At 43.3% G+C, this 26,522-nt stretch overlaps 2 protein-coding genes across 19 annotated transcripts in view; one reads left to right on the forward strand and one right to left on the reverse strand.

The window, feature by feature from the left end:
* The window catches only part of FYB2 (FYN binding protein 2), a 68,122-nt gene extending 49,063 nt beyond the window's left edge, over positions 1-19,059 (forward strand). For 11 of the 14 annotated variants that reach the window (XM_071810201.1, XM_071810203.1, XM_071810200.1 and 8 more), the window contains one exon: positions 6,915-6,998. The gene's annotated coding sequence lies outside the window, so the exon portion shown is untranslated. Of the gene's footprint in view, positions 1-6,914; positions 7,070-11,356; positions 11,541-14,927 lie in introns of those variants that run through there. The other 3 variants (XM_071810191.1, XM_071810207.1, XM_071810192.1) reach the window with 2 other exon arrangements.
* PRKAA2 (protein kinase AMP-activated catalytic subunit alpha 2) lies at positions 9-26,522 on the reverse strand. 5 transcript variants are annotated; one of them, XR_010651690.2, is made up of 10 exons: positions 25,781-26,261; positions 19,883-20,024; positions 17,780-17,873; positions 16,242-16,386; positions 15,285-15,372; positions 12,772-12,996; positions 10,530-11,034; positions 8,682-8,808; positions 3,778-8,309; positions 9-2,440 (listed from the first exon to the last, which is right to left on the reverse strand). XR_010651690.2 is itself a non-coding variant. In XM_065842547.2 (9 exons), exons 1-9 carry the CDS (start codon positions 26,366-26,368, stop codon positions 8,071-8,073), a joined length of 1,659 nt encoding a protein of 552 aa, XP_065698619.1. In that variant the 5' UTR covers positions 26,369-26,522; the 3' UTR covers positions 2,500-8,070. The 5 variants fall into 5 exon arrangements, 3 of the variants coding, with proteins under 3 accessions (XP_065698619.1, XP_065698617.2, XP_071666309.1); XR_011739717.1 differs by lacking the exon at positions 9-2,440 and having other exon boundaries at positions 2,500-4,008; positions 6,907-8,309; XM_065842547.2 differs by lacking the exons at positions 9-2,440; positions 25,781-26,261 and adding an exon at positions 26,275-26,522 and having other exon boundaries at positions 2,500-8,309.

The raw sequence follows: 26,522 nt of genomic DNA on the forward strand, positions 1-26,522 counted from the left end.
AAGAGACATTTCCTTTTCTTTTTGGTTGGTTTGTGTGGTTTGTCTTTTTTTTTTTTTTAATTTATATTCGTTTGTTTGATTTGGGTGTTTTTGTCTGCTATTTAGAGCATGTCTTCACTGATTATCTCACCATTAGTTATTTTCAGTGTTTCTCACTTTTTGGAGTACCTTGTTGGTCAGCTCTGAAATGGCTATAACATTGCTGCATTTGCATTACAAATTTTGTGCAGAACTTAACAGTTTAGTTGCTCTATGTTCATCTCATTACTGTCTGTTTCAGTTGCTGGAATTGCAAGATTCTCCAAAAGATTTGCTCTTTAAAATGCAAGCCATTTAAATTTGAACTGTAAATGTGAAAGTATTGGGACAAGAAGTATATGCCACCACTCCTGCCAGGTTAAATATATAAAATAGTGGAAAAAAATTGACTCATCTCTTTCCAAAAAACATTAAAAAAGAGTAAATAATGTGTTCAGTCAAAATTTTCTTTATTTTTGTAAGCTAACATAGGCATCCCAGCTATGTGAAGGCTGACTCCTGGCAGCAGCAGGCAGTTCCCCAACAGTTGCCCTTGTGTTCGGGCTGTTCTCTGCTGTGGGCCTGCAGGATCATTGCTTATTTTAACAAAAAATGCTCCTAAATGTAGGAAGAGAAATATAAATTGCTAATGATTTCTCCTCAGTGTATCCAGTGGATACGTTTTCAAAAGCAGAAAAAATGTGGATAGGGTTTTTACATGGCCTTGGAAATAAAAAAAAAAACCTTAAATATGACTGTATATAATGTATAGGTTCTGCCCCTCCTGAGCACATTTTAAGGGTCCATATCAGTTTGCTCATAAATATCCTAAAAACGTAGATGGTTTAATTAGAAATTATTAAATGTTCCAGGCTTAAGAAAACACAGCAAAATAAGAGCACCATTTCAAAGCTCGTACAGAAGACATCAGAAAAAACAGCAAATATTTAACATTTACTTTTAAGTCTATACAGGCATTCTTATTTATTTTACCATGTGGTTACTATTAAGTGCATTGGCCTGCATCCATCCTTGCAATAAAAAAATAAATAAAACAATCCCCTGTAAGCATGTGCAGCTTTGCAGGCTTGCCAGCCCAAATATTTAGATTTTCTAGCAGAGATGGAGAGTTTGGGGAGCTGAAGTGCGTGTTTGGCCTAGGAGCAGGCGGGGACGTGCTCTATGTCCTTCACCTACAGCCTTGGCGGGGAATTATCGTGATGGAAGTTGTGGAGATGCTTTACCCAGAGGGCTTTTTTCCATGATGATGTTTAGGATTGATCCTGAGAAGAAAACACCCTCTTCCTCATCTCCTTCCTCATCCTCCTCCCCATCCCGCACTACCTCAAAGGTCCTGAAGTCTATTCATCACACGCTCTGTAAGTGCCAGAGGCAAATTATGTATTAGCCACATGTGCTAGATCTTTTCTTGTCTCCTAAGGAAATTATTTAACAATTTTTCCTTTTCTTTTAATTAAGTTAAAAAAAATCCCCCCCATATATCCTGTGGTATACGTGCTTGGGCCTCAAGCCCGGTGCAGTTACACACAATCCTTGTGGGGTTGTGACCCAACTCAAGGCAAAACATACAACTGCTGCACTGGTGTTGGCAAATGACTTGCAATGCACTTAAAACTATTTTTCTTCATGGACAGATTCCAATGCATGTGCAGAAGGAAAGCACTTGATATGGCATGACTCAAGACAATACAAAAATGCTTTACATATAGCAATTTTGATTTCCTCAAACCACAGAGTGGCTGTATTTACGTCAAGATATTGGTCAGGAAATTAAATTCTTCCTTTTTTTCTTTTATGACCTTGTTGGTACACCCTGAACGCATCAAAACTTGAAGTAATTCTTACGTGAATTTGAACCCTGTTCTTCCACGTTCCTTCTCAAAATGGAGATGATGACAATAACCATTTTGGTTTGTCACATCTGAGGGAGACCTGAAATTCCTTACAAGCCACATACATACCTTTTTTACACATAAATTGTGTAAAAGGGAGACTGTAGATAGGGATGAAACTGGACCACTCAGCAGCTTTGTGCTTTAACTGGATTTGCATCCCTCTGCATCACAGATACATGAACTAAGTTCCAAATTTCTGCCTCCCAAGCACCTTTCCTGCAATAAAAGGCTATTTTTACACAATATTTTAAAAATCCTTCTCTCCATGTTTTTGAGTAAGAAGTCGAGATCTGAGGCAGCACCAGTCCATCATCAGCTCTGCTCGATGCACATTAACACACAAGAAAACCTTTGGGCCTGGCTTCTGGCATGGATTTTGGGTTGGGGAAGCTGTTTCTGTTATTCCTGTAGATACTTCAATTCCCTTCCCTGCTCTAGAAGCATCTGCGGCCCCACAACCGGGATATGCTGGGAGCATCTCCTGAGGGAAACCAGCCAACCCCAGCCTGCAAAAAAAAAGGGACTGTGCAGTAATGAAGTTTTAAGGATTTGCTGCTCTTGCCTCTTTTCATCTCTGAGTTTATTAAAGTGCAAATGTCAACCACACAGACAGCTATGACATGCAGTGCAGTACACCCAGAAACACTTTCCACACCATAAATGGAAGGTAAAAGGCTTCATTGTGATTATCTAATGTACAGTTACTTGCACAAAGGACAAAACTGAACGTAGGCCCTGTGCCCTTCCTTCCACAAGGGCTGCACCCAGAAAGTACTACAGTAATTAACTTGAAAACAAAAACCTTCTCCAGCCCATCAGTTGACAAAATATAAAATGCCAATAAGGGCGGAGTATTTATAGAGCTCACTATTTTTTTCTGAGGTTCATATTAATGACACATTTGAAGCAATGCTTATACTCAGAGCTTTTTAAGGTTTGGTATTTTAACAAAAAATCATAATTACATAATATCATAAATCATAAATACTCCTTATAGTACAAACAAAAAATTGCACTGGACTAGTCTGGTTCATCTCTTTCACAGAGCTGAATTTTGTCTGCCCAAAGATGCTGGGCCACAGACACTACAGCTATCCTGGGATTCAGTTTTGCTTTGTGCTCTACAAGAAAAAAAAACACACCAACCAAACAAATGCATTGAGGTATAAGACGTGAATATAACATAATATAGAAAACATGAACATGCTTTCAGCTACAAGAATAAATAGTACCGAGTCTACAGTATCTACTTCACAGCTTTGTGAGATGAGGATAAATAAACTATTTCAAAACCTAAAAAAAATTGAGATGAGTCTTAAAAATAAACTTTCATTTTTAAATTAAGGCAGCTTCAGCAGGAATTTCAACGCTTTTGTTGAAAATGGACTTTTTGTAACACCAAAAATGCACTCATGCTTTGCAGCTAGAGCTCTGATTTACTGTCCAGGTCTCCTAACTTAATAACCAAAATGAGCAAAGACACGTGCATTGAATACACATTTGCTCTCAGCAAAAGTCAGTGTTTGGTCAATAAGCATAATGTGGGAATTCTGAAAACCAGTTCATCTCTCAGGCATAGGAGTGAGGTACCTCTAAACAAGTCATTAACTCCAGAGGCAGACTGGAAATTCAGAATTACAGGAAGCTGTTGAATGCTGAAAAGGAATATATAAGGGGAGGGCTAAGAAAGCCAAAGGAAAGGACTAAATGGAAAGCCCACACCAAAGTAAGACCTGAAGAAAGGTGACTCTAGTAGGTACATCATACACCTGAAATAAAAAGGGATGCTAAAACTTTCCAGTAAAATACTGCAGGAGGTGGAGTGAGGATTTGTTTGGCTTACCCAAAAGGACGGATGTGTGATTCTTCTTCCCCCGCTCAGCTAGTAAAAGGGTGAAGCCAAATAATTGCACAACAAATGGTACTTCAAGTATTTAGGAACACGGCCTGCATGTCTCACCGGTGTGATTCTGTATAAGCTGGGGGATTTGTGCACCTCCTGAAACAAAGCTGCGCAGTCCTAATGTATGTCGAAGGCACGATTTCATGTCCTGCATATAGGTCTCTCTTCCTTCTATAGGAGTGCACACAAGACAACTGATGGTAAAGAGCAGTAAAATGAAAAGGAGTAGGCAGAATGGTTATTTTGTTCAAACTTCATCTATTCCAATACAAACAGCACTATAATCACATTAAAAAAAAATGTTTATACAACAGATCCTAACCAGTTGCTTCATTTTTTACAACACTGCCCATTTATACCCCTGTGGTTCTACACACCTTATGAAATGCTAAATTGGACGCACACTCTGAAGATGCATTTCTGACCCGTTAAAGAGGAAAAAAAAAAAATCCCACTGCCTTTGTCTGCTCAGCTCTGACTCCTGAAAATAAAACTGCCAAAAACCTCATTGGCACCAGGGCTCTGGTCAGGGACAGTGGGAGGGCAGGATGCTCGCGGCTCCTGATGCTGCCTCTCCCCGGATGAGGCCGTGCTGGGTCTGACGAGGTCAGCTAAGCTTCTCATGGGCTTTATCTAGAAGAGGGTGTAAAAATATCATCCCCCTTTTTTCTAGGTCCTCTCGTGTGCCCAGAGTAGTGTGTGCGATGGCACACGCCTGCCTGCTGGGCAAATGAAAATGAGAGGCCAATGACAGAGATGCGACCTACATTTTAAATTTTTATATATATACATATATATCTTTTATATATATGTATCCATATATAATATATACATCTATATTCACCAGCTAGCACAGTACAATCTCTCTGAATTACCTCATCCAGGAGCTGGAGGTTAATGCTGGAGCCTAACTGAACTTGATCCTTTGCCTTTTTCTCTCTCTCTGCCTGAAGCAAAGTTGAGTTTGCTTGCAAAGCACAGCTGCCCAGTGGCTTTTGAAGAATTGCACTTGGAGTAATTCAAGTTTCTGTAGTTCAAATACGTCTACCCTGCTTTTCCTGATGCTTGTGCATGTACCAGTATAACTCACAAAAAAAAAAAAACAAAAAACAAAAAACAACCAACCTGACCACAGTGTAAGAATTAAACTTTTCCTCTGGAAAATGTAACCAGAGGTCAGCACCTTCTTTGCAGCTGGGAATGAGAAAACAGCCTGTTTGAAGGTAAAACAAATTGGGGGGCGAGGGGGAAGAAGTTAAAATTCTCAGAATATTTCAAAACACAGTGAGGATTGGGTAAGGCTGTAATGGACAGTTCAATCTGATGCATTCATCTAAGTGGTACTTCCATCAGTCCTACTTGCTCCACTGCCTCTGCTGACATCCAGCAGGAAAATTGCTTTGTCCCTTTGTTTCTCTCCATATGGAAAACCACCTCCTTGGCAGGACTGGTTTTTCAGATCCACACACGAGTTAACGTTTGCATGGGTCTGAGAAGATGCCAAGTGCTAAAAGAGCTTGTCCTACCACCTAGAAATCCCACCTGTCTCCAGCAAGGAAATATTTCCTCCCGAGAGCATTTGCTGCTGTTTAATTCTAGTAGTTCCACTCGGTAAAAGAAATCCCAGAGGACAAGTGTAATTTTAAGGCAAGACATCTGTACATCTACATGATTCTGAATGACAGATTGTACCAAACACGCCAGCCCCTTATCAACTGGGCTACAGGTGTTGCCAGGACAAGCAACCTGGAAAGATGCTCAGTTGTGAGCAATGGTAATTAACCAGCCATTTACATTTCAAATATATTTCACAGTGGAAGTATGGACACTCCTAACTCTTTCCTGGGTGGAAATTTATGTCTGTCCCTACATATGCTCAGCCATCCTCTCCTGCTCCTTTCCAAAAGGACTCATCTCCAGCACCCAAAACCATGTAGGGCTGTTTGCTCCCACCTTGATGCTGACCCAAAAGCTGCTAAAGAGCTGGGTGCTGCTCAGCTTTGGCTCTAGGATGTTTATTTTTTTTACATGCAGGATTCCCCATCCTCGCCACATATGACCTGCTAACCCCAGAGCACTAGAGACAAGCATCCTTGGATAGCCACCAGGCACAGTACCAAATCCATCCTCCACCCCAGACTACTACTTATTTAATCTTGATAATATAATAAAAAACTCATTACAAAACCTAGGAGTACTACAAACACTTCCAGTGTTTCTTTTAAAAACAAAATTGTTCTGCTGCCGGGTTTATAATCCAACCACTGCTGCGTTGGATTTAGAGTATGAGAACCTAACAACAAAACTGATTTTTTTTTTGGAAGCTTTCTACTTTGTGCGGCTTCTGGAAAAATTGGCGCTGTGAAGTCACATTAGTGAGCATCCAAGCATAATCTGTAACAAAAGTAAGGCAATGTTGTGGGTTTTTTTGTTTTAAAAAGGGGACAAAAACTGAAAATGTCCACTGAACTGCCAGTAGATGGCAAAAATATCCTGTATTTGTCTTCATTATCTAAAATGATTAGTACAAAAGGCTTAATGTGTCTTTCTCTTCCTTACTTCCAATAGAAACTTGCAGAAAGTATAAACTAAAGTGCAACTGTACAAAAAAAACTAGCAAAAAAACCTCAGTGGATGATAAAAAACTATCAAAAAGATAGATAGGTTTGTCTTTTTTTTTTTTGAGTGACCACATACCTGGGACCAGCAGAAGTTCTTTGCTTTGTTTCTTAACACAAAACAAAACAAAAAACCACCCAGGATTTTTTTGGCCAAGTTTTCATAAAGCATTTGTTCCTTGACTGATTAGACTATTAAGTTCTTTTGCAATCAAGTAAATGGAATTAAATACCATAGCAAAGCCAAGCAGATGCCAGTGCTGCCCATTAGATTAAGCCTAAGTAATCAAAACCAACAGTTCTTTTAAACAAAGAAGTCACACATGCATTAGAGTTTACCCTTGAATAACAAGAATTTAACCTTAAAAATCCCCAGATTGTCTTAGAAAATAAAACCCTATCCCTTCAGATAGTAAAGAAACAGAAAAAGTCTGAATTGCGATATCCCTGCCTTATCAGCGGTGATGGTCACAGCCTGGAGAGCAGCAGCAGGACCGGGGAGCCCTTCAGCGTGAGAAGTGAGTCTCCAGCGGCATGAAGCGGCAAGCAGGGAAGGCAGATTTGGCAGCGATTCTCGGGTGGTGACAACAGGTGGAGGGCTTCCTATGGAAAAGGTGAGAGGTAAATGCTCTGGAGCCAAGTGATCTTGCTGGTTCTTGCCCAGTGGTGATGATCCCAGCCCTTGGGTGCACGGTGGGCAAAGCACTGGGTTTCGGGTGGCTCGTTGGCATCCTGCCCTCCGTCGGTGGTTCATCCAAATCCTGCTCAGGATACGGTCCCTGGAGCTGGTGGAGAGGGTGAGTGGGTTGGAGGGGGGTGATGGTTAGGTGCTGGAGAAAAAGCAAACAGCCTTCATGTTTGAATGTGGGGAGTAGGTCTGGGACTCTTGGAAGGAGGAAATAAAGCATCTGATGGGACACTCCTTTGCCAAGACTTGACATGTGGAGGCTTTCCCGTGGCAGGTTTGCAACAAGACCTTTGCATCCCACCTTCCCTCCCCAGCACACCCACACACATAGGGGAGGGAAGGCATATTGCACTAGTGCAGAAGTGTCGAAGCAGCTGCTAGTTGAGGAGGAAAGTGTCACCAGAGGCTGGCAGCCCCACCGGCACAGAGTTACTTCATCATCCTCCTGCTCCATTTCACGTAGCTCCCGGTCGACCCCTCTGACCTGGTTCAGCCCATCCTGCCCCTGCTCTGCACAGCAAAGGGGATACAACACCAGCTTCACTGTGCACTACCTACATCGCAGAAAGCTTGGCCATGGCTCTGTTAACTCGGGATGAACAAGGTGGAGGTGTTTTCCAAAATCTCAGTGATACATTTCCTATTTTACAGCTATGCCAACATTTCCAATTTGGTTCAGTAGAAAAAAGGTATTGGCTACACTTCACCATGATATAAGGAGTGAAATGAAGTTATTCTTAATTTCCCCGGTGCTTTCTTAGAGGGGACTATGTTTTGGGTCTGGAATTGGCTGTGTGTCACAGGCTGTGGACCAGCAAGGGGCAGAGGAGGAGGAACAAAGCAGAAGCAGCAAGGAACGGATAAGCCAGACCAGATCCTCACAGTGCAACACTGTGTGCAGAGGGACCAGTGCCGCGGTGCTGCCCATCAGCGAGCCAGGGCCATGATCAGGCTGGCGCACATCTCGAAGAAGTCCATGGTGTGGCTGCCCAGGCGCGGTGGCACTGAGGGGATGCTGCCGACGAAGGAGCCGCTCAGGGAGCCCATCAGTGACTGGCACTCGGCGGCCGCGGCGGCATCGATGCTCAACCTTGGGCGCTGCAAGCCAGCGGCAGAGCATGAGCGCTGCGGCGTGGACGAGCCGGACCTCTGCTCCATCACGTCATCTTCAACATGAAAAAAAAGAAAAAAGACAAGAAGAAAAAAATAAAAGAAAAAAGCAGAGAAAGAGAAAGGAGAAAAGAGAGAGAAAAAGCAAATAAAAAAGAAAAAAGAGAGAAAAGAGAAAGGAGAAAAGAAGAAAAAAGGAAAAAATAAAATAAAACAAAAGGCATTATTTTGGCATCTGAAATGCACGCTTGGTAAAGAACTAGTAACAGTAGTGGAGACAAATGGGTCAAAAGGGCTTTTCCTGACTTGAAACAGCTGCCTACACATTTTGAAATGCAAAGAATGATTTTTTTTAAGATTTTTTTTAGAACTTCTAAACTTGCCATTTTATGTGTTTCACATCTCGTGTTGCACCATTTCCCACTTACCGTCAATGCTTTTGAAGTCCAAGAGATAGCTGCGGTTATCAACCTGGTAGAGCTGCAGGCTCATCTTCACATAATTACCCGTCACCGGGTTCTTGCGGCGCACTCGGAGATGGTAGGAGTTCACCACCTGCAACGGGAAACTTGGTTTCAGGAGTTAAGATTAAAGGTAGCAAGAAGAACATTTATTTCCTTATTTTTTTCTAAATACTAGTTAGACATCTTCTGAGCAAAACACAATTTCTAGAAAGAGCAATGCCTATAAAATTAAGCAAACAGCTTCATGTCTTACTTCCTCCTATCTTTAAAATGCTTCTCAGGGTTCTGATTCACCAGCTGCTGGCAGATGAAGCTGCTGTGACCCATCTGCCAGGCACCAAACTGATGTTTGCTCCTCCCTGCCCAGCAGCGATGACCATATGAGCCAAAAAGCCCACCTGTGGACCCACGTATGAGAACTGTGCCCATGACACCAGGGCAGGCTGGAGAGAGCAACCTGTCCCATCGGCCCAGCTGAATTCCATGTTTGTGAATCAGCTTTGCGCTGTTGTATTTTCTCTCGCCACTTCCCACCCCACAATCTGCTGCATCTCATTTGCAACAAGATCTTTCCTCTGTGCTATATTTATGAAGCATTTGCATGGATGGGAAAGCTATTTCGATGAAGAGTCACGTATCTCTGAAGATATTCTTAGGGTGGGAAAGACTACTGTGAAACCTCCTTGTACAAAATAAGTTCCGCTGCCTACATGAAGACATTGGACTGATTGGGTTTGTGAAGCTGTACCAGAAATACATCAGGTTTGTTCTCTGTAAAACCATGCAAATAACAAACGTCTGGCTGGTGTAGGCATACACATCTGGAGACAGTCCATCTCCTGGCTGGTGCAGTGAAATCAAACTTCTGGGTGCTACTTGGCTTTAAATACTTAATATTATCAAAAATAAGGAGGAGATAGAAGGCTCTGAAGAAGCAGCACAGTGACATTCACACTGTACAATCCTTGGGACCTGGGGCGAGGAGGGTGTCTCCTCTGGTGATGAAGATCTGGGCTGGAATTCTCCTTCCCTTGCCGCTGATGTTCACACGAGGCTGCTGTGAAAGGCCATGAGTCAGGAGCACTCCTATCAGTGACTGCACTGAGATTTAGGGAATCAGGCTCAGCAGAAAATTTTAAGGGTTAACTTAGGGATTTATTAATTGGACTTTGCAAAAAGATTGTGACTAAAAGCTATGTAGCTCTGAAGAAGTATCTGAAGTACTGTCAAGTAAAATGTTATCTGGGTTTAAATCAAGCTTCACGAAGCTGAACCCTAGACCAGGGAAGCAGTAAGCATCTGAAAGCACATCTAATCCACGAAGACCACTCCTTCTTCCATTGAGAAAAATGCCAGCACATCAATGGTACAAAATCCTGCCCCAACAACCCCTCACCTGTGGATCTTTTAGGAAGATGCAAATCATGCAATTTCAGTACACGTGACTGCTAGGAACCAAGCAGAAATAACAAGAGTTACTTTGTTCAGGAGTACTCCAGATAACCTCACAAGGAATTAGCCACTAAAATTAGAAACGTGACCACTTCTCTTATCCGCACAGCTAAATGAGGCAGAATCATCCTTCCAGCCAGAGGCTTAGAGCATTCAGAAAGAAAACTCTTATTTTGTGCCATAAATAAACACCACAAGTATTGAACCACAGCTAGCAGCTTAATTCAGCGAGGACAATCACAAGGAGTGGGTATTCGTTCAGAAACAGGTGAGGCTGTAACCAGACTTAACCTCCCTGAGCAATTCAGCTCATGAAACGACCCTTGAAAAGCACCACCAGGAAGCACCAGGACTCCCTACCTTCCACTCGAAGTCCAGCTGTTTCATAGCACGGTAGACCTCAGCCATAATGTCATAGGGCTTGCTCTGGCTGCGGATTCCCAGGTGCCACTTGGCCTTTTTGACAGTCAGAGGTTTTGGCTTGGTGGTGTTGAGGGCATCCAAAGGACATCGTGCTTTGGGGCTGTCTGCTATCAATGGTGGCATCCGCTCAGGGTGCGGCTTCACCCCAGGAGGGATGTGCATGGCACTGTCATCCATGAAAGAGCCGGTGGGGGGGCTGGAGGCGAGGTAGAACTCGCTGGCTTGGTTCATGATCCTGCGGTTGTCTATGATGAGGTGGTAAGCCACTGCCAGCTGGTCCTGAGGGTCACCACTGTACAGGCTGTTCATCACCTCTGACTCTGTGCATTCAAACTTTTCACAAACTTCCCGAACCGCATCGTCGTCAATGACGGTGGCGTCGTAGGAAGGGTCCTCTGGGAACAGGTAACTGGGCAGCTCCTCCTTAAACCACTCATGTTCCCTGTGGAAAGGCAGAGGAGCCAACATGAGTTCCATGCAACGTAGGCTGGGGGCAACCACTGCCACCAGACCCTGGATTTCTCCTCAAAAGCATCTGGGCAGCTTTGTCTTGGTGGTGAAAGCATTTAATTGAGAAATAAGCAGTGTGTTTCCAGCAAGGTGACTCCAAATCCCACTAAGACATGTGGGCACTAGCAAACAAAATTAGGTCTACATTCCTAAAAGAGCTGTGTTTTTGGCACTGGAGAGGTGGTGGCCAAAATGAACCTTGGGGATGAGAAACTGACTGGCTGCATCTACTTCACCTGTATTGCTTGGTCTAGCTAAGACTAATCCTCAGCTGCAGATTGGGGAGCTCAGCCCAGCCCTGCACAGTCCCCCCAGCATTGCAACAGCGATGCCACTTCGCAAGCCTGGCTATTTGCTCACCTGGCTCTGAAGTTAAGACCTCAGCACCTACAAGATGCTATGGGTGTGACAGAGATACAGAGCATCCAAGCTATCCAGGTACCCGATTCCCACCAATTTACAATTAAGTCAATAATAATTAAGTGGCTAAACACCACAGAGAGCCTTGTCTATATGTTCTGCATATCAACTTGCCATATGTGCTGCTGCTCTAACATGTAATTAAATCCTCTAATCTTAAGGAATTAAGAAATTTAAAAGGCATTTTACTTGTTTCACCTGAAGGGTAAATTTAAGGCCATCCATTGCAAATGCATTAAAAACATGAGAACTCCTGAAAGTCTTATTGACATTTATGTATATGCTTAGCATACCAGCTAGATGTAATGATTACTACAAATTTCATAAAATGTGTATCAGACTCCAGTTTCACAAAATGTTTCTAAAATGGCTCACATTGTGAGAATTCTGAAGTCCTGCTACCAGCCATGAACTTCTAATGATCTCTGCAGGCACAAATATCTGCTTAATAGTGCAATTATTCCTTTTCCCTTGAATTTCCACAGTGATGCATGCAGATAAAAAGTTCATAGGCACTGTACTCATTGACTAGACAAGACAACTACGCTGCATTTAAAGATTAATCATTTGCTCACATTTTAACTATATCAGATATTTACAGATTAAGCAAGCAATTCTTGTGTTTCTCCTTCTCTTTTACTGGAAGTACAACAATTACCCTCTTATTCTGAACTGTTACCCAGAGGGAGGTGGTCTTGTAATAAAGTAATGAAAAATACCTGGTAGATCACAGAATCACAGAATGTTAGAGATTGGAAGGGACCTCGAAAGATCATCCAGTCCAATCCCCCTACCAGAGCAGGAACCCTAGATGAGGTTACACAGGAAGACGTCCAGGCGGGTTTTGAATGTCTCCAGAGTAGGAGACTCCACAGCCCCCCTGGGCAGCCTGTTCCAGTGTTCTGTCACCCTTAGTTCTTAGGATTATTGCATGATGTAGCTGGCTTTGCTAAGTATTACTAAGACATTTTTGAGGCTATTTTACAATGCAGTAAAATACGATGTATATAAAATCATCACCCTGTTCATTATCAGCCCCTGCCCAGCTGGCAGCACCCACCTCTCCATCAGCACAGAAGGGTACAGGAATACTCCTTGAATTCCTTGGGCCAAAAGCCTGCTGGATTAGCTGACTACTCTTGCAAACCAGCCTCCCACTTGCCAGCAGGTGACCCCCAGGACAGCTGCCATCCTCTGCCACCTATATGCCCCAAAGATAGCCAGCCCACCCCATCCCACATGGGCTGACCTGATGTCTTTGATGGTTGCTCGCTTTAGGGGGTCAACCTGCAGCATGTGCATGAGGAGAGTGGCAACAGAGCGGTTGAGGTATTCTGGGATGTAAAACACACCCCCCCGGATCTTCTTGAAGAGGGTGGGGACATGCTCATCATCAAAAGGCAGCGTGCCACAGAGAAGGGCGTAGAGGATAACACCGCAGCTCCAGATGTCCACCTCAGGGCCAGCGTACAGCCTGTGAAAAGACAAGGGCAGGAGAAAGGTGTCATCCCTTGTCCTCCTCTCCTTAGTAAGGGCGCAGGTCCCACTGGGCGAGCTGGGGACCCACTGCCAGTTCCATGGGGGCCAGAGCTGCAGCCCACCCCAGGCTGCTCATGTGGATGCCCCCAGCCAAACCTGCCTAAGCCAAAAATCACTCAGGGATGAGGGGAAATGACACAGCAGAGCTGGCGTGGGCTGCCCATGCTCTTCTGAACAGCCACGTACATCCCTGCTTCCGCCAAACCATCCGAAAAACCAAACCCCACATTTCCAAGATATCTGACAGGCTGTTTGCTCCTTTTTCCCAAGAGCTCAGCCAGCAATTTCTGTTCCTTCAGTGAGGCAAATTAAGTGGCAGCAGATACGGTACCTCCATTTATTTTTGCTTGAAGTTTGCGTGCCGGTACACAAGCATTCCCACTTCTGAGAAGCTGCTAATGTGCTCACTGGCATCACAAAGTCAGGACACCCCAAATATATGGATTTTGCTGCTGCTTGCTTGCTTGATTTGTTTCTCTCTTTTTGCTACAACTGATGCTTTCTCAGAGATTTTAAGAGGCAGTGCCTTCCCTTGGGATGTAAAACCCCATCAAAATAGAGGTTGAAATGGGGAAACAGAAATCTCTGCATGAAAACTCATCCTCCTGCACTTGCTCCTCCTGAAAAGCACCAGTGCAGACACACTGGTGTACAGTGCATAAGAAGCCCGATTCTTTTGCTTATAACCATGTTGCTTGAACAGTGGATTGGACCTTAAATCCCAAATGAGATGTATTTTTATGAGTCGGGAACCTGAGCAGTCATGCTCTGCTGCTTTTGTGCGTCTGCCCAGCAAAGGCAGCGGGAGCTGGGAACCAGCTCAGCTCCAACACCAGCAAGACATTCATCCCGCTGCAGGAACAGCAGAGCATCCCTCTTCCCTACAAATACAAATCCAAGAATAGGGCAGCTTGGTACATTATTCAGTGGTATAAAGCTGATACTGTAAGCGGTGTTGATGCAGGATGGTGGCTTGTTAATAAACCATATTGCCTTGGAACAATGAGACACTGCCTACAGGCAGGGACTAAATACTTCTTGTTATTCTACCACGTGCCTTGTTTCCTATATGAACTGAAAAAAAAATACTGCTGGCCTTTATTGAAAAGGACATGGAAATAATATTTTTTTGGAATCATGGTAGAGTTTCCAGCTTTATCTCCCTCTTTGACAATGAGGATTTACTTGCTTTCGCATGTAGAGCTGTAGCCACAACAGGGTTTTTGGATGCTGGTCTAATTCCTAGGATACTCTGCCAACACTTGCAGTGGTATAAACAGGGATAAAATAATCATAATCACAGCAAACACACTTGGAACAAAATGTTGTATTTAAAAGCTACAGTTATAGGCAAAAATATGCTGAATTAGGAAGAATAATGCTTATACAGAGGGTGATTCAAAAATATGGGGCAGATGACAAGGAGATGGACGGTTTGAAGGACCATATAGACGACTAAAATTTTGAAAATCTGTATTTGCAATCCTTGCTATGCTATTATAGAGAGAGTTGTGGAAGTAAGTACGTTCTGTGTAACTTAGGTTCCTTACAGTAAGATACAGGAGGTAACACTCTGTGTCAACGTGGCCAAGTCCAATTCCACACTGCAGAGTGCATTTAACACACCATGTGTTGTACAGATGTTGCACGCTGAGAGATGCAACCACACTGGAGGTTTGGCAATTCAAGACAAAGTTATGATGGTTGAACCTACTGTCACGGAAAAGAAAAAAACCCTGGCTTGAGGAACCAGAAGACAACTATTTTCAGTACAACAGTTCCACAGTGTAGTTGAGTCATTAAACATCTTCCTGAATCTTTTGTAGTGAATGGTTTTCCTCATTAACACTGTGTTTCATATTACAGGTGGGCACGAGAGAAAGGGGTGGCCTACAAATGCCTTTCCATCTGAAACCTCGGTGTTTGCATCCAAAGAGTAATTTTCACCCTCTTTAATTAGCAATATAAACAGTCAACATCTGCTATTAATAATTCCTTCAAAGTAAACATCTTTACCAAAACATGTTTTGCCATTACAGCTACTGAGAAATGTAATAACCAAGAAAATGTTCAGATTTTTGCCAGTAGATTCACCCAAACATAAAATACAGGCTGGAAGGATTCATCTGCTTTTACTAGATGTGCAAAACTGTTTCCAATCCAAAGAACAAATTTAAAGACCATGTGCTCACATAGGCTCTGATTAGATGCAGCATGTCCTACCTTCCGGAGATGACTTCAGGGGCTGCATAATTTGGGGAACCGCAACTGGTGCGTAGAAATTCACCATCTGACATCATGTTGGACAAGCCTAGAAACAAGAAGTTTACTACATGTTGATATTTGATGTGAATGTCCAGCCATAGAGGACTCTCTGTTGCACAGAGGAGGATAGTTATAGCAAGTGGAGGGGGGAATTCAGAGGGGAAGTGTCGACATAATTTAGATAGGTTCCTTTGAGCTGATTTCCGAATTATTATTTAGTATTATTATTATTATCGCATCTACGCGAGAAATATTCACTCCAGGCTAATTCTCCTTATATGAGTTGCAAACCCCAGAGCTTGCTTTCTTTAGCACAGAGGAAAACAGACATAATTCATCCCTGAACACTTACTTTATATGGGAATTGCATGAGGCTGTGAAATTTGTAATTCTTCAAAAGGATTTATAACTGCTAGAAAGGACTCACAGGGATTGAGCTGGTAGCCCAGTTATTTCATTTGATTTAAATCGGTAATGCCACTTAAAGAATCCTGTTACTACTCGTTTGTAACATGAAGTGAGGCCAAGAGCACACGGCCAAACGTACGGAGAACACACATGAAAATAAACATGCGCAGCCAGCTCACCCTGGAATTAACTGCACTGAGTCAGTCTTAAACATAAATTAACTACATCTTTATATTAGGTGATTATATTAACACTAAAATCTAGTGAAGATTTGCAAATTACCTTGCTGCTCCATTCTTAATGTGAGTACAGAAGGAGCCTACAATAAGTAATCCCTGCTTTTGTAAAAAAAAAGGCTGGTGTTTATAACTGTGGGTTTTTCAGGTAAAGCAACTGCTAGTGGTTAGGAAAACAGGCTCTGGGTTTTGTAAGGCGTGCTCCAGGGACACGGTCCAGCAAGCGCCTGGGAGCTGGCTGTGTTTCTGGAATGTTGCTGGGGTCACATACCAAAATCAGCGATCTTTGCATTCATGTGTGCGTCCAGCAACACGTTCTCTGGTTTCAGGTCTCGGTGGACAACCATGTGTCTGTGGCAGTAATCCACCGCAGAGAGAATCTGCTGAAAAAGGCGTCGAGCTTCTGCCTCTTCAACCTATGGGTGTAAGGGGAAACAGTCCTGAAGGTTGGTCTGTGTGCAGGGCTGGCAAGGGAAGGTTTGACTTAGCAAGGAGCCAAAATCTTCCAGGGTGCAGAGCGAAAAAATCACAGTGTTCTTGTGAACAGAAGCAGCAAATAAGGCAAATTTCCCCTCTTGCATTTTATAATGTGCTAGTGTCTTCAAATTATGCAGCCCAGAGACAAAATTAGAAACCTAAATTCAGCTCAGCTATCAAGGAGAACTTCTTGGTAGCCCCTATGAGGCAATCAATGGCTTGGTGTCCCAAGGGCACCAGTTCTGCTATACAGCACACACAGATCAAGGCTGGACAAAACACCACAGGGGATGCTACAGGGAGAGATTCCTCATGGACAGACAGATTTGGGGGGAAAAAAAAAGCTAAAGGTGGAATATTGTGATGATTTTAATTATACAGATAGCTATAAAGTTGTTTGAGCTATATTACAGAAATTATGTTTAAAATGATGAAGAGACTGGTTATTTTACTGATGACTTCGATAGACTCTCCTGAAAAATTCAGTTTATAAATGCGAAAGTTCAGAAAAGATCCAAATTAGTCACTGAAAAGATCCAAATGGGTAAGATGTGCTGGAAATCAGAACTGTAGGCAGAAAAGTAAATGCTCTCAGCTCCATCAACCAGTGTACTGATCTAAACAAATTTACCATAAATATGTTGACTTTTTTTCAGTACAGAGAGGAAACATATAATGGGCTGATCCTTCACTTGAAGCCTTATTCTGAATGTCCACTTCAGCTCATTTTTATCTCCTTGCCCTGTGGTTCTCCTTGCCTAGGAGGATGTCCACAGGGCAGACACTAGTGATTTTCTTTGTAACCATAATAACACATTTCATGGGCTCAGCCTATGCTGCAGGTGATTTATACCCAGCAGGATTACTGGCTTTTGAAAACGTTGTTCAGATAAGCCACATCCTTTAAAAGTCTTCAAAAAACCTGACAAGGAGCCAAGGGGGAGGCGAATGACGGGGACAGAGACCACACCGAGTGCTCTTCCCCTCCGGTGCCCTGCACACACGTAAATCTGCTGCTGAACCGTGGGGGTTTTGACAGGCAACTCAGAGCTAAGAATTATAAAAATATGCTAGTTTTCCAAATATTTGCACTAAGTAACACGTTACCTTGGATATTTTGGTTTGCATATCAAAATACATCAGAGAACACTGTAAAGAATCACACGCAATTTTTGTGTGAGCCGGGTACGAGACACTCCATATGGGATTGCTGTGAAGCAACTTCTATTTTGGGCCTTAACCTTAACCACGTTCCCTTTAGCAGTCGTTTTGCTTCTAAACACCACCCTCTTCCCACACAAGTGTTTGGGCTGACACGGCGCTGGCACTTACACGTCCGTGCTTACAGATGTAATCAAATAATTCTCCGCCAGATACGTATTCCATGACCATGAAGAAGTCTGTTGGCGTGCTGATGACCTGGTACCTTCAAAAATACAAGCAGATTTAGAAAAATAATTAAGAAGAACAGGGAAAGGCTTTTCAACAGATTATTAGTTTCATGCCAATCATTAAATAAGCATTTGTTTGGATCTTGTCTTTATAATTGCTTTCCACTTCTGAAAAGCTCTCTCTCATTTCAAGTATAATCTTTCACTTGTCTATGAGAGGATCGCTTTTACAGACCTACGGTTTTCCTTCAAGCTTTTAAATAATCCTCTGAAATATTTGCCAGACAATCCTATCACATTTAGGACTCTCCTGACTTTCAAATCTACATTTTGCCTAAGATCTGCAAAAAGAGCTTTAGAAATGAAGGCTTCGTTAGCTAGGGCCAGGGAAGGGGTATGTTTGGTTTCCCTTGTATCAAGGATAAAGAAGAACTTGAGACACTAGAGGGAGCTTCTTTTGGAAAGCTATAGAAACAAAGATGAGCACCCCAAAAGATCACAGCTATTTTTCATATATTAAATCCCTCTATATTCTAGAGTGGAGGGGAAAAAAAAAAAAAGTATCACTCTTGACTCACAAATCTATTCTCTGTTTTCATTCAAAATCGGTCCTGAGCACTGCAAAGGCATTTTGGTGTCACAGCTGGTACAAACTGCCAGTGATCAGCTGAGGTTAATGCAGCTACAGGAATTCACAGCAGCACCAGCCGAGAGTCCCCCCTGTTTTATTTCGGAGACATTGTTTGCCTTTTTAAAATTTTTTTGTATTTTTTTTACAGCTGAATTTCTGTGGGTTGTAATTTGAAACAGATTACAAACAATTTTCAGAGATCAGCAAGCAAACAGGTGATTGTCTTATGAAGTTCAACAGGATCAACCTACTTTTTCTGAAGTGCTTTGAATGCACAGGTCTAAGTTATCGTTAATTGTTCCACTATTTCTTTTATATACATGTAAAAAGCTATTGAAAGAGAAGGTTTATGTACTGCACTCTCCTCCGCACCTCTTTATCACTGTATTTCATGATTGCAGTATGTACCATAGGACACTGATATTGTTAAATTTGGGTTAACTTTTAGGCTTTAAAACTTTGATGAATGTGTGAACAGGACTTAACTTGTAGGATGCTGGATACATAGCTGAGGACTCTTGCTGGCTTTTTTGTGAAATAATACCAATCTGTTCTCCAATAAATCCATGGAACTGTGAAGTTACTCTAAAGTCAACAGTTGCTGCGTGGTTAGTTATTTAACTGTAGAGAGAATTTGTTTTCCCTTGCCTCTAAGTCCCAGGTATTTGCTATATCTCATGCCAGTTTTAAGGCTGACCTAAATGTCAACTTATCCCTGCAGTTACCATTCAACAGCTTTCTTTTATAGAAATGCCAAAGATATTATCGAGTGCCTCATTAATGTGGACTGGCTGCACAAACTGGGGATTCAGAAGGAATCCCAGAGGCTGGAGTGCAGGTGCTGATTTACAACTTAAATTCAGGTTCATCAGAGTGGCAACTTTGAAAGCTTATGTCTGAATAATAAATTTTCAAAAAATGTTCCTTTAAGCTCTGGATAGCCAGGCCATTAAAACATAAATCCTATTGACTTCAGGCCAAGGCTTTGCTCTACAAGCCTGACTGTGCTGTGGCTCCTCAGGCACAATTCTCAGCAGCTTCAAGCCTGGAGATATGAAGCCTAAAAAGGGTCATCACAAAAAACTTCTAATAGAATCATATAATCTTTTTGGTTGGAAGAGACCCTCAAGATCATAGAGTCCAACCATTAACCTTACACTAGACCATGTCCCTAACAACTTCATCTACATGTCTTTGAAGAAGAAACATATTCCATCATTTCTCAGTGTCAAATGTGTTCCCATTAGTGAGAGACTTCCAAAAAGCAACGTTTGGCTCTAACCTGCAAAAACTTGACCATGTACCTCACATTTTCTACTACTCCAAGCCATCTCGTAACACCACTTCAGCTGTGAGTGTGAAGTCGTTGCAGTTGGAGGAGTAATCTGAACACACAGCAGAAAGGGTACTTACAGTTTGATAATATGAGGGTGCCGGAAGAGTTTAAGGTTTTGAATTTCTCGTTTGATCTTCCCAACCACATCCAGGCTGCGTATTTTCTGTCGGTTGAGTATTTTTACTGCTACTTTGTGCCCCGTCAGCTGGTGTTCACCAACTATTAAAAGAGAGCATTGGGAAGTCACTATACAGTGTAGCAAGATTCATACAAGCAATTTAGGACACTGTGATTTATAAGCAAAAAGCAACTCTTAAAGGGGGGGGAAAAAAAGAATGAGGAGGTGAAATATTTTAATCTTGTTTTTTGTCTATTCACTTTATTGTTTTTCCAGTGGAGTCATCGAAAACAGAACAGAGACTTATCTGCAAAAACATTCAAGTAAATAAACAGAGTGAGTTACTGGAGGAGGTCATACCCAAAGCTAATTTGCAAAGATTTATAGCTCGTAAAAGCTAGATCAATCAGAAATAGAGATATTTAAATAGCAGAGGAGAATCTCCAATGTAACACACCAGTTGATTAAATCCCTAATAAACCCTGTCTTAAAACTAGACCATCACACCTCTTTTTAAAGAATGATATAAGGATTTTCCCTGCCCAAAATAGGACTGCAGGATTTGCATTACTAAAATTAATTTCTATTTATACTTTCTCAAGCATGCTTCTTGATGACAAGCTGCAGGAACACTGCTGTACTGCAAGAGCAAATTCTGGTTTCAGAAAAGAAACAAACTTCAATATGGGTTTTTATAATATGCACTTGGTACATTGAGACGCTGATGCTCATCTCCTGTGTACAGGGGATAAACAGTAACCACAAACTGGGAGCAGCAGCACTGTCACTGGTGGAACTGCACTAACTTAACAGCATTTAATCATTTTGTTGTTAATAAACATACTATGGAAAAAAAAAAAAGCTCCTTGGAAGCAAGATTTATAGTGAAGTTAGCAGAAACTGCTTGAAAACTGTCAGCTGGATGTTTATATCTAAAAGGATTTTCTGGCTATGAGCTATCACTTCTCCGTATTTTCTAATGTGGTATTAAAAATTGTGACATACGGGTGGTTTTCTCAAGACTGCAGAGAAAACCTGCTTACAATAAATATTTGCACTCTCTAATTACGAACATTACCCTTCCAGTAATAACACAGAGTGCAAGGAGTTAATAATTACGAGCAAACCTTGTTATTACATTATTAGACTCTGTAATTTTGGAGGCTCTAATCAGCTGATCAGAAGCAAACGGCGTAAGCAGACAGCATGAGAAGGACAGGGCGGCAGCGCTGGCTCTGCTCGGGGCACGCCAGGTCACTATTATTAGCCACCAGATAAGACCTGCCAGAGATTCTTTCCTCAATAAGAGCATCCTAAAAATAAAACACTTTACTGCCCTTGAAAATTAAAGCACCACTTTGCATGGCCATTTGATTCCTCGCAATACTTAAAACTACTAGATGAAATGAAAATAAACTAAGCTGTGCAGTATAGATGCAATTTAGGGATTAGCTGAGGGCTGGAGGAGGCAGATAATTCCTCTTGTGTGGTGCAAGGAAAGCACAGTAAATAGTCCATAAAGGCATGTTTTCCCTGGTGCATCCTTGGGGAGAGGAGAACAGGGAAGCGTTGGACCTGCCCCGTGCTGAAGGACTGATCTCTGCCAAGGCTGTCATGGTGTATGCATGGCATATAGAATCATAGAATTGTTTTGGTTGGAAGAGACCCTCAGGATCATCAAGTTCAACGATAACCTAACTCTAGCACTAACCCATGTCCCTAAGAACCTCATCTAAGCACCTTTTAAACCCCTCCAGGCATGGTGACTCCACCACTGCCATGGGCAGCCTGTTCCAATGCCTGACAACCCCTTCTGGGAATAATTTTTTCCTAATATCCAATCTGAACCTCCCCTGGTCCAACTTGAGGCCTTTTCTATGTCACACTGAGGAAGGAGTGACAGAAGAGTGTAAGACAACTTCAGCAGATGTCTTTGAGATCAAGTCTTTTAGCAGCAGCATTGATTTGGTCAACTCTAGCACTGCCGTACCTCTGCTCTCTCTTTCCTGGGAGCACAAGAAGCTGTACTTTGAAAGTTGCCCTTCACTCATTCAGCAAAATTAAAGAATTATAATGCACTGAGCCATTAGCTGGGAAACTGAGAAAGAGCAAAGCAAAGTGGTCTGTCCCTGAACTAGGAAGAAAACCCTGATTTCTGCCATGCTTTCTTTCAAGACAAACCCTTTCTGGCCTTAGCCCATTACATGCTTTGAAATTTTTTTACTATACATTTGGAAAAAAAAATAGCCAGGCTCAGAATGAATAATTATTGTTTTTCATTCCTTTGCCAAGCAGTTCATCTCCTTTCCATCCATGACAAACAATGTGTAACTCTGCAAAGGTTTGCTAGCACACACACATTAATAATTAAAAATAAAGTCTATTTTGTAATCCATCTTTTGCTTACAGTAAGCATTACATACAGAGATATTATTGTTTCAGTCCCCAGTGGCTTGTTAAGCCTACTCGAATGCCTTGAGAGAAAAAAACAGAACATACTTTGCTATGGGGTGGGAGACTTTTAAGCCTTTTAGGTCTCTCCAGCTGCAGCCTGTAGATGCAGGAATTTTGACACAGGGCAGCAAAGACAAACGTCCCTCTGCTCAGGGAGTCACTGTCCTCATGTGCTGGAGCACACTGATGGGATGATCCAGCCCCAGGATGAGGAGCAGTGGCAGGTCCCATGGCAGGGGATGCTCATGGAGCTCATCTCTAATGGGTTTGTCCTCTCCTCACCCCAAGGATGGGCCAGCGGTGGTCTTGGGTGGTGGTGAGGAAGCCACCTCTGTCCCTCTCACTGCCTCCCTGGATTAAAAGCCTAGAGAGGAGAGAGAGCTGAGCAGCAGCATTAGAAAGGAGATTTGACATCTGTCTTGTCTTTCAGTGACAAGGACTCAGGTAAGCTCCACCACAGTTTAAAACCAGCAACCAGGGCTCCGCTGGGGTGAGTGAGGGAGACGGCTTTGACACCAAGATAAGGACCAGCGTTGCACACAGTGCGGCAAAAAAAAACCCCAGTCATAAGGGTAAGGCAGTAACACTGACCCTAAACTCCAAAAAATGGCACCAAATGGGACACTGTGTGAGTGTCCTCAGCTGATACCCCATCTGCTTGCATGTGTGTGATTGCCTGAGCACTGGGATGCTTCAGCATCAGACGCTATTAAGAAGGGCAGAAATATAATGAGTTTCTGAAAGAGGACACTTCTAATGTAGTTATTTTTACAAGAATAAAATTAAGGAGGAACAGTGTTTATCCTACTGTAAGCGGAGATAATCATTAAAGCCCCTTGACAGCATGTGTTTTTACAGCAGGTACCAATGAAGCTTTACCTCTGGGTGCGTGTTTGACGCAGCTCAGGTAGCAGAAGCAGTTAACATTTTTGCAAATGCTTCAAGGGGAATGTAAAAGTTTAGGGAGGGGTGAGAAAACTCCTTTCCTATCAGCTGTACTGGCCCTTATCTTATCCCAAAGTTAAAAATGAAATCCATCCAAAGTATATACTTAGCAACGCTGTATTAATTCTGCCTAAGTGCTGCTTGCTTGTGTATTATATCATGCTTTCTCTCCCTTTCCTTCATTTGTTCAGTCTCCTTTATTTTATCTTTCCTCCAACACAAGGTTTGTCCTGCAGCAGCAATGGTACAAGTACCTAGGAAAATGGGATCTGACCCCAACTCAAGCCCATGGAGGTGCCATCATAACCAACATAAATATAACCCAAGCACTGCTGGCCCTTGAGGGACCACAAATTGATCACCTTGATGGCCAACAAGGGTGGGTAAGAAACCACCAAGTGGCCACCAGGGACATCATCTGTGGCACCGCATGGAAAAATATTTGTGTTTCTCCACTGGATTTTGATTTAAGGTCTTGTTGTGCGAGGGCTGTGGTCACAGGAGAGCTCTTTGGGGACTCGCAGGGTAGGATGTGCCAGGGACAAACACAGCAGTAATTTGCCTAATCTGTTCTTATCAAGCACCAGTGGAGGAGATGCCACCTCCTTCCATCGTTGCTTCACTAACCTCAAAATCCAATATCATTTGCATAGTTCTATTCTCTGCTAATTAATCTCATCTTTGGCTTGGAGAAGAGGGAAAATAACTATCACCAGCTCCCCCTGTATTTGGCAAAATCCCATTTAGTAACGCTGACCCTTGGCACAAGACCTCTTATCCATCTACCAACTCCTGCCACCTTCCTCTCTTGTAACAAATGCTGTATTTTCATCAACATTTTCAGCTGGAATTTCAGTATTACTGCCAAAATCCTCCTCTCATCTGCAAACCTATTTGCACCCCTCTGTGGCTTGTGTGATCTTTCTATAAACAAGATCAAGCAACTGAATGGACTTAAAACCAACCACCTCTTGCAGCATTTAGCGAATTTTGAGGAGGATCAGTTCACCAATGACCCAGACAGTGCTGACTCAGAATGAATATCCCAACAGGGCAGCAGGGACTTTCTTCTGTCGTATCTCTGGATTCTGATGGCTCAAAGTGACTATTTAGCTCCAGCTACAAATCCAAGCTCTGGTTAGTACCCCATCATCACTAAATCCTTCCCTTTCATTGCCATTTTTAAATTTCCTTGATAATTGTAGTCCTTGAAATTTGTAATTTATTATTTATTTGAGGAATAAGGTGGGAGAAAGTGCCTCTTACAAAGTTTTGTGCAAGACAGATTTTGAAGAAAACACATGAACAACAAGAAATGTCACTGATGGCACCAGCCTTCTTAGTAAAAAACCAATTATTATATACAATATATACAAAGCTTGAATCAATTCAGGAAAAAAATCTCTTTGCTTTTCTCACGTTTCTCACTACACAGGGTGAATACATTTTTTTCTAAAATGCTGTAAATCTGTATAAAGAGGAGATCTAGTTTCTTCATCTCATCCAAATTTCACCTGTCAGTTATAGGCAAAATATTAAGGAAGAAATAATATAAAAGGTACTACTTACACATAAAGTATTTTGGGCTAGGAAATACTTTGTGTGTTATTTTCATTGTTTCTTTGGAAACTGGGAGTTTTTCCCAAAGTCAGGTGTAGGTGGGATGGGGTATGTTTGTGCTAGCTACTCCTGAAAGGTATTTAACGAAAAAAGCTATTGTTGACACACTTAATTTGGTCCACAAGATAAAAATTGCCTTTGGAGCACTTTTTGAGGTCTGCTGGTATGTGTGAGGGATTTAAACGGCCCTTACCGTTAGAAATATTTGTTCCAGTAATTCTTCATTCAGTAAATTTGTGGTTTGGGATTAAACGCAGCAATTTATTTTTAGGGGCCTGATTAATGGCCACAGGTGGATATAGCTCCAGTGTTTGCGGTGGTTTCCTTCCCCTGCTGTCAATATTGGTTTATTTTAAAACTCCAGTCACTGAATGCGGGCACATCACCCCTTCGCCCAGCCGCAGCACTGTGGGTAACCCCCTGACGGGGCTAAACCCAGGAATCACAGCTACCCATTTTGCTTAGACAATAAATTTTGTTGTTTGGTTGGTTGTTGTGGTTTGTGGTTTCTTTGTTTGTTTGTTTGTTTTGTGGGGTTTTTTTGGTTGTTTTTTTTTTTTTTTTAATTTGCATGTAATGCCAGAATTCACAGGAAAAAGAAATACAAATATTTGGAAATTTTACAGTTAGCTAAAGCAAAGCTGGCACCTTTAAAATGTGGGTTGACTACTCTGGCAGGAATGCCAGAGGAATCCCTGTGTACAGCCCCAGCCTGACCCGAGCCCTCCATCCCTGCCTGCTGCAGGTCTCAGCCCCTCGGGAACCACTTCACAGGGCAGCATTAAAAAACAAACAAACATCTTTTTGGTCCCGGTTCCTTACACTACAAAGCACTTGCCATTTCTTTGGGAAGGAGGGGGCAGCACAGACGACAGCCTCGGCGCGAAGGGGGAAGGATGCCCATCAGTGCCCCGTTGGCTGTCCAACCTTCCCATCCCCTTCCTCCTACTTCGGAAGGAAAGTTTCGGTGGCTCCTGCCCAGAGCACCGGCTGCAGCAGGGAACGGCAACACGCAACCCAAGGGCGAGGGCTGCACCTCCCATCAGCTGCCCGCGACCCCCTCATCATCCTTTCCCCGCCACTTCCCAAACCCCGAGAAGGGGGCGCCTCCCACCCCGTGCCCACCGGGGAGGCGCCGAGCGCCGCCCGCCCCCCGCGGCGCCCCGCTGGACCCCGCCGCCCCCCGGGGATGCTGGGCGGCCGCGGAGCCGCCGAGGGGAGCGATGCCCGGCGCGGAGGCCCGCGGTGGCAGGGGGAAGGCGGCGGAGGGGGGTGGAGAGGAGGATGCAACCCGGCGAGCCCGGCCCCTTCCCCGCGGCCGCGGTACTCAGCTCTTGACTTTGCCGAAGGTGCCGACCCCCAGCGTGTCTCCCAGCACGTAGTGGCCAATCTTCACCCGCCCGTCGTGCTTCTGCTTCTCGGCCATGTTCGCCCCCCGCCGCCGCCGGACCACAATGCACAGGGCCGGCCCGGCGCGGCTCGGCGGGCGGGAGCGGCGGCGGCTGCGAGGCGGGAGCGGCGGCCGGGCTGGGTGCGCGGAGGCGGGGAGGGGCGCGCCCGCTATGGATGCCAGGTGGGGA

The sequence above is a fragment of the Patagioenas fasciata genome, chromosome 6, assembly GCF_037038585.1.
Source record: "Patagioenas fasciata isolate bPatFas1 chromosome 6, bPatFas1.hap1, whole genome shotgun sequence".
Taxonomy (NCBI): domain Eukaryota; kingdom Metazoa; phylum Chordata; class Aves; order Columbiformes; family Columbidae; genus Patagioenas; species Patagioenas fasciata.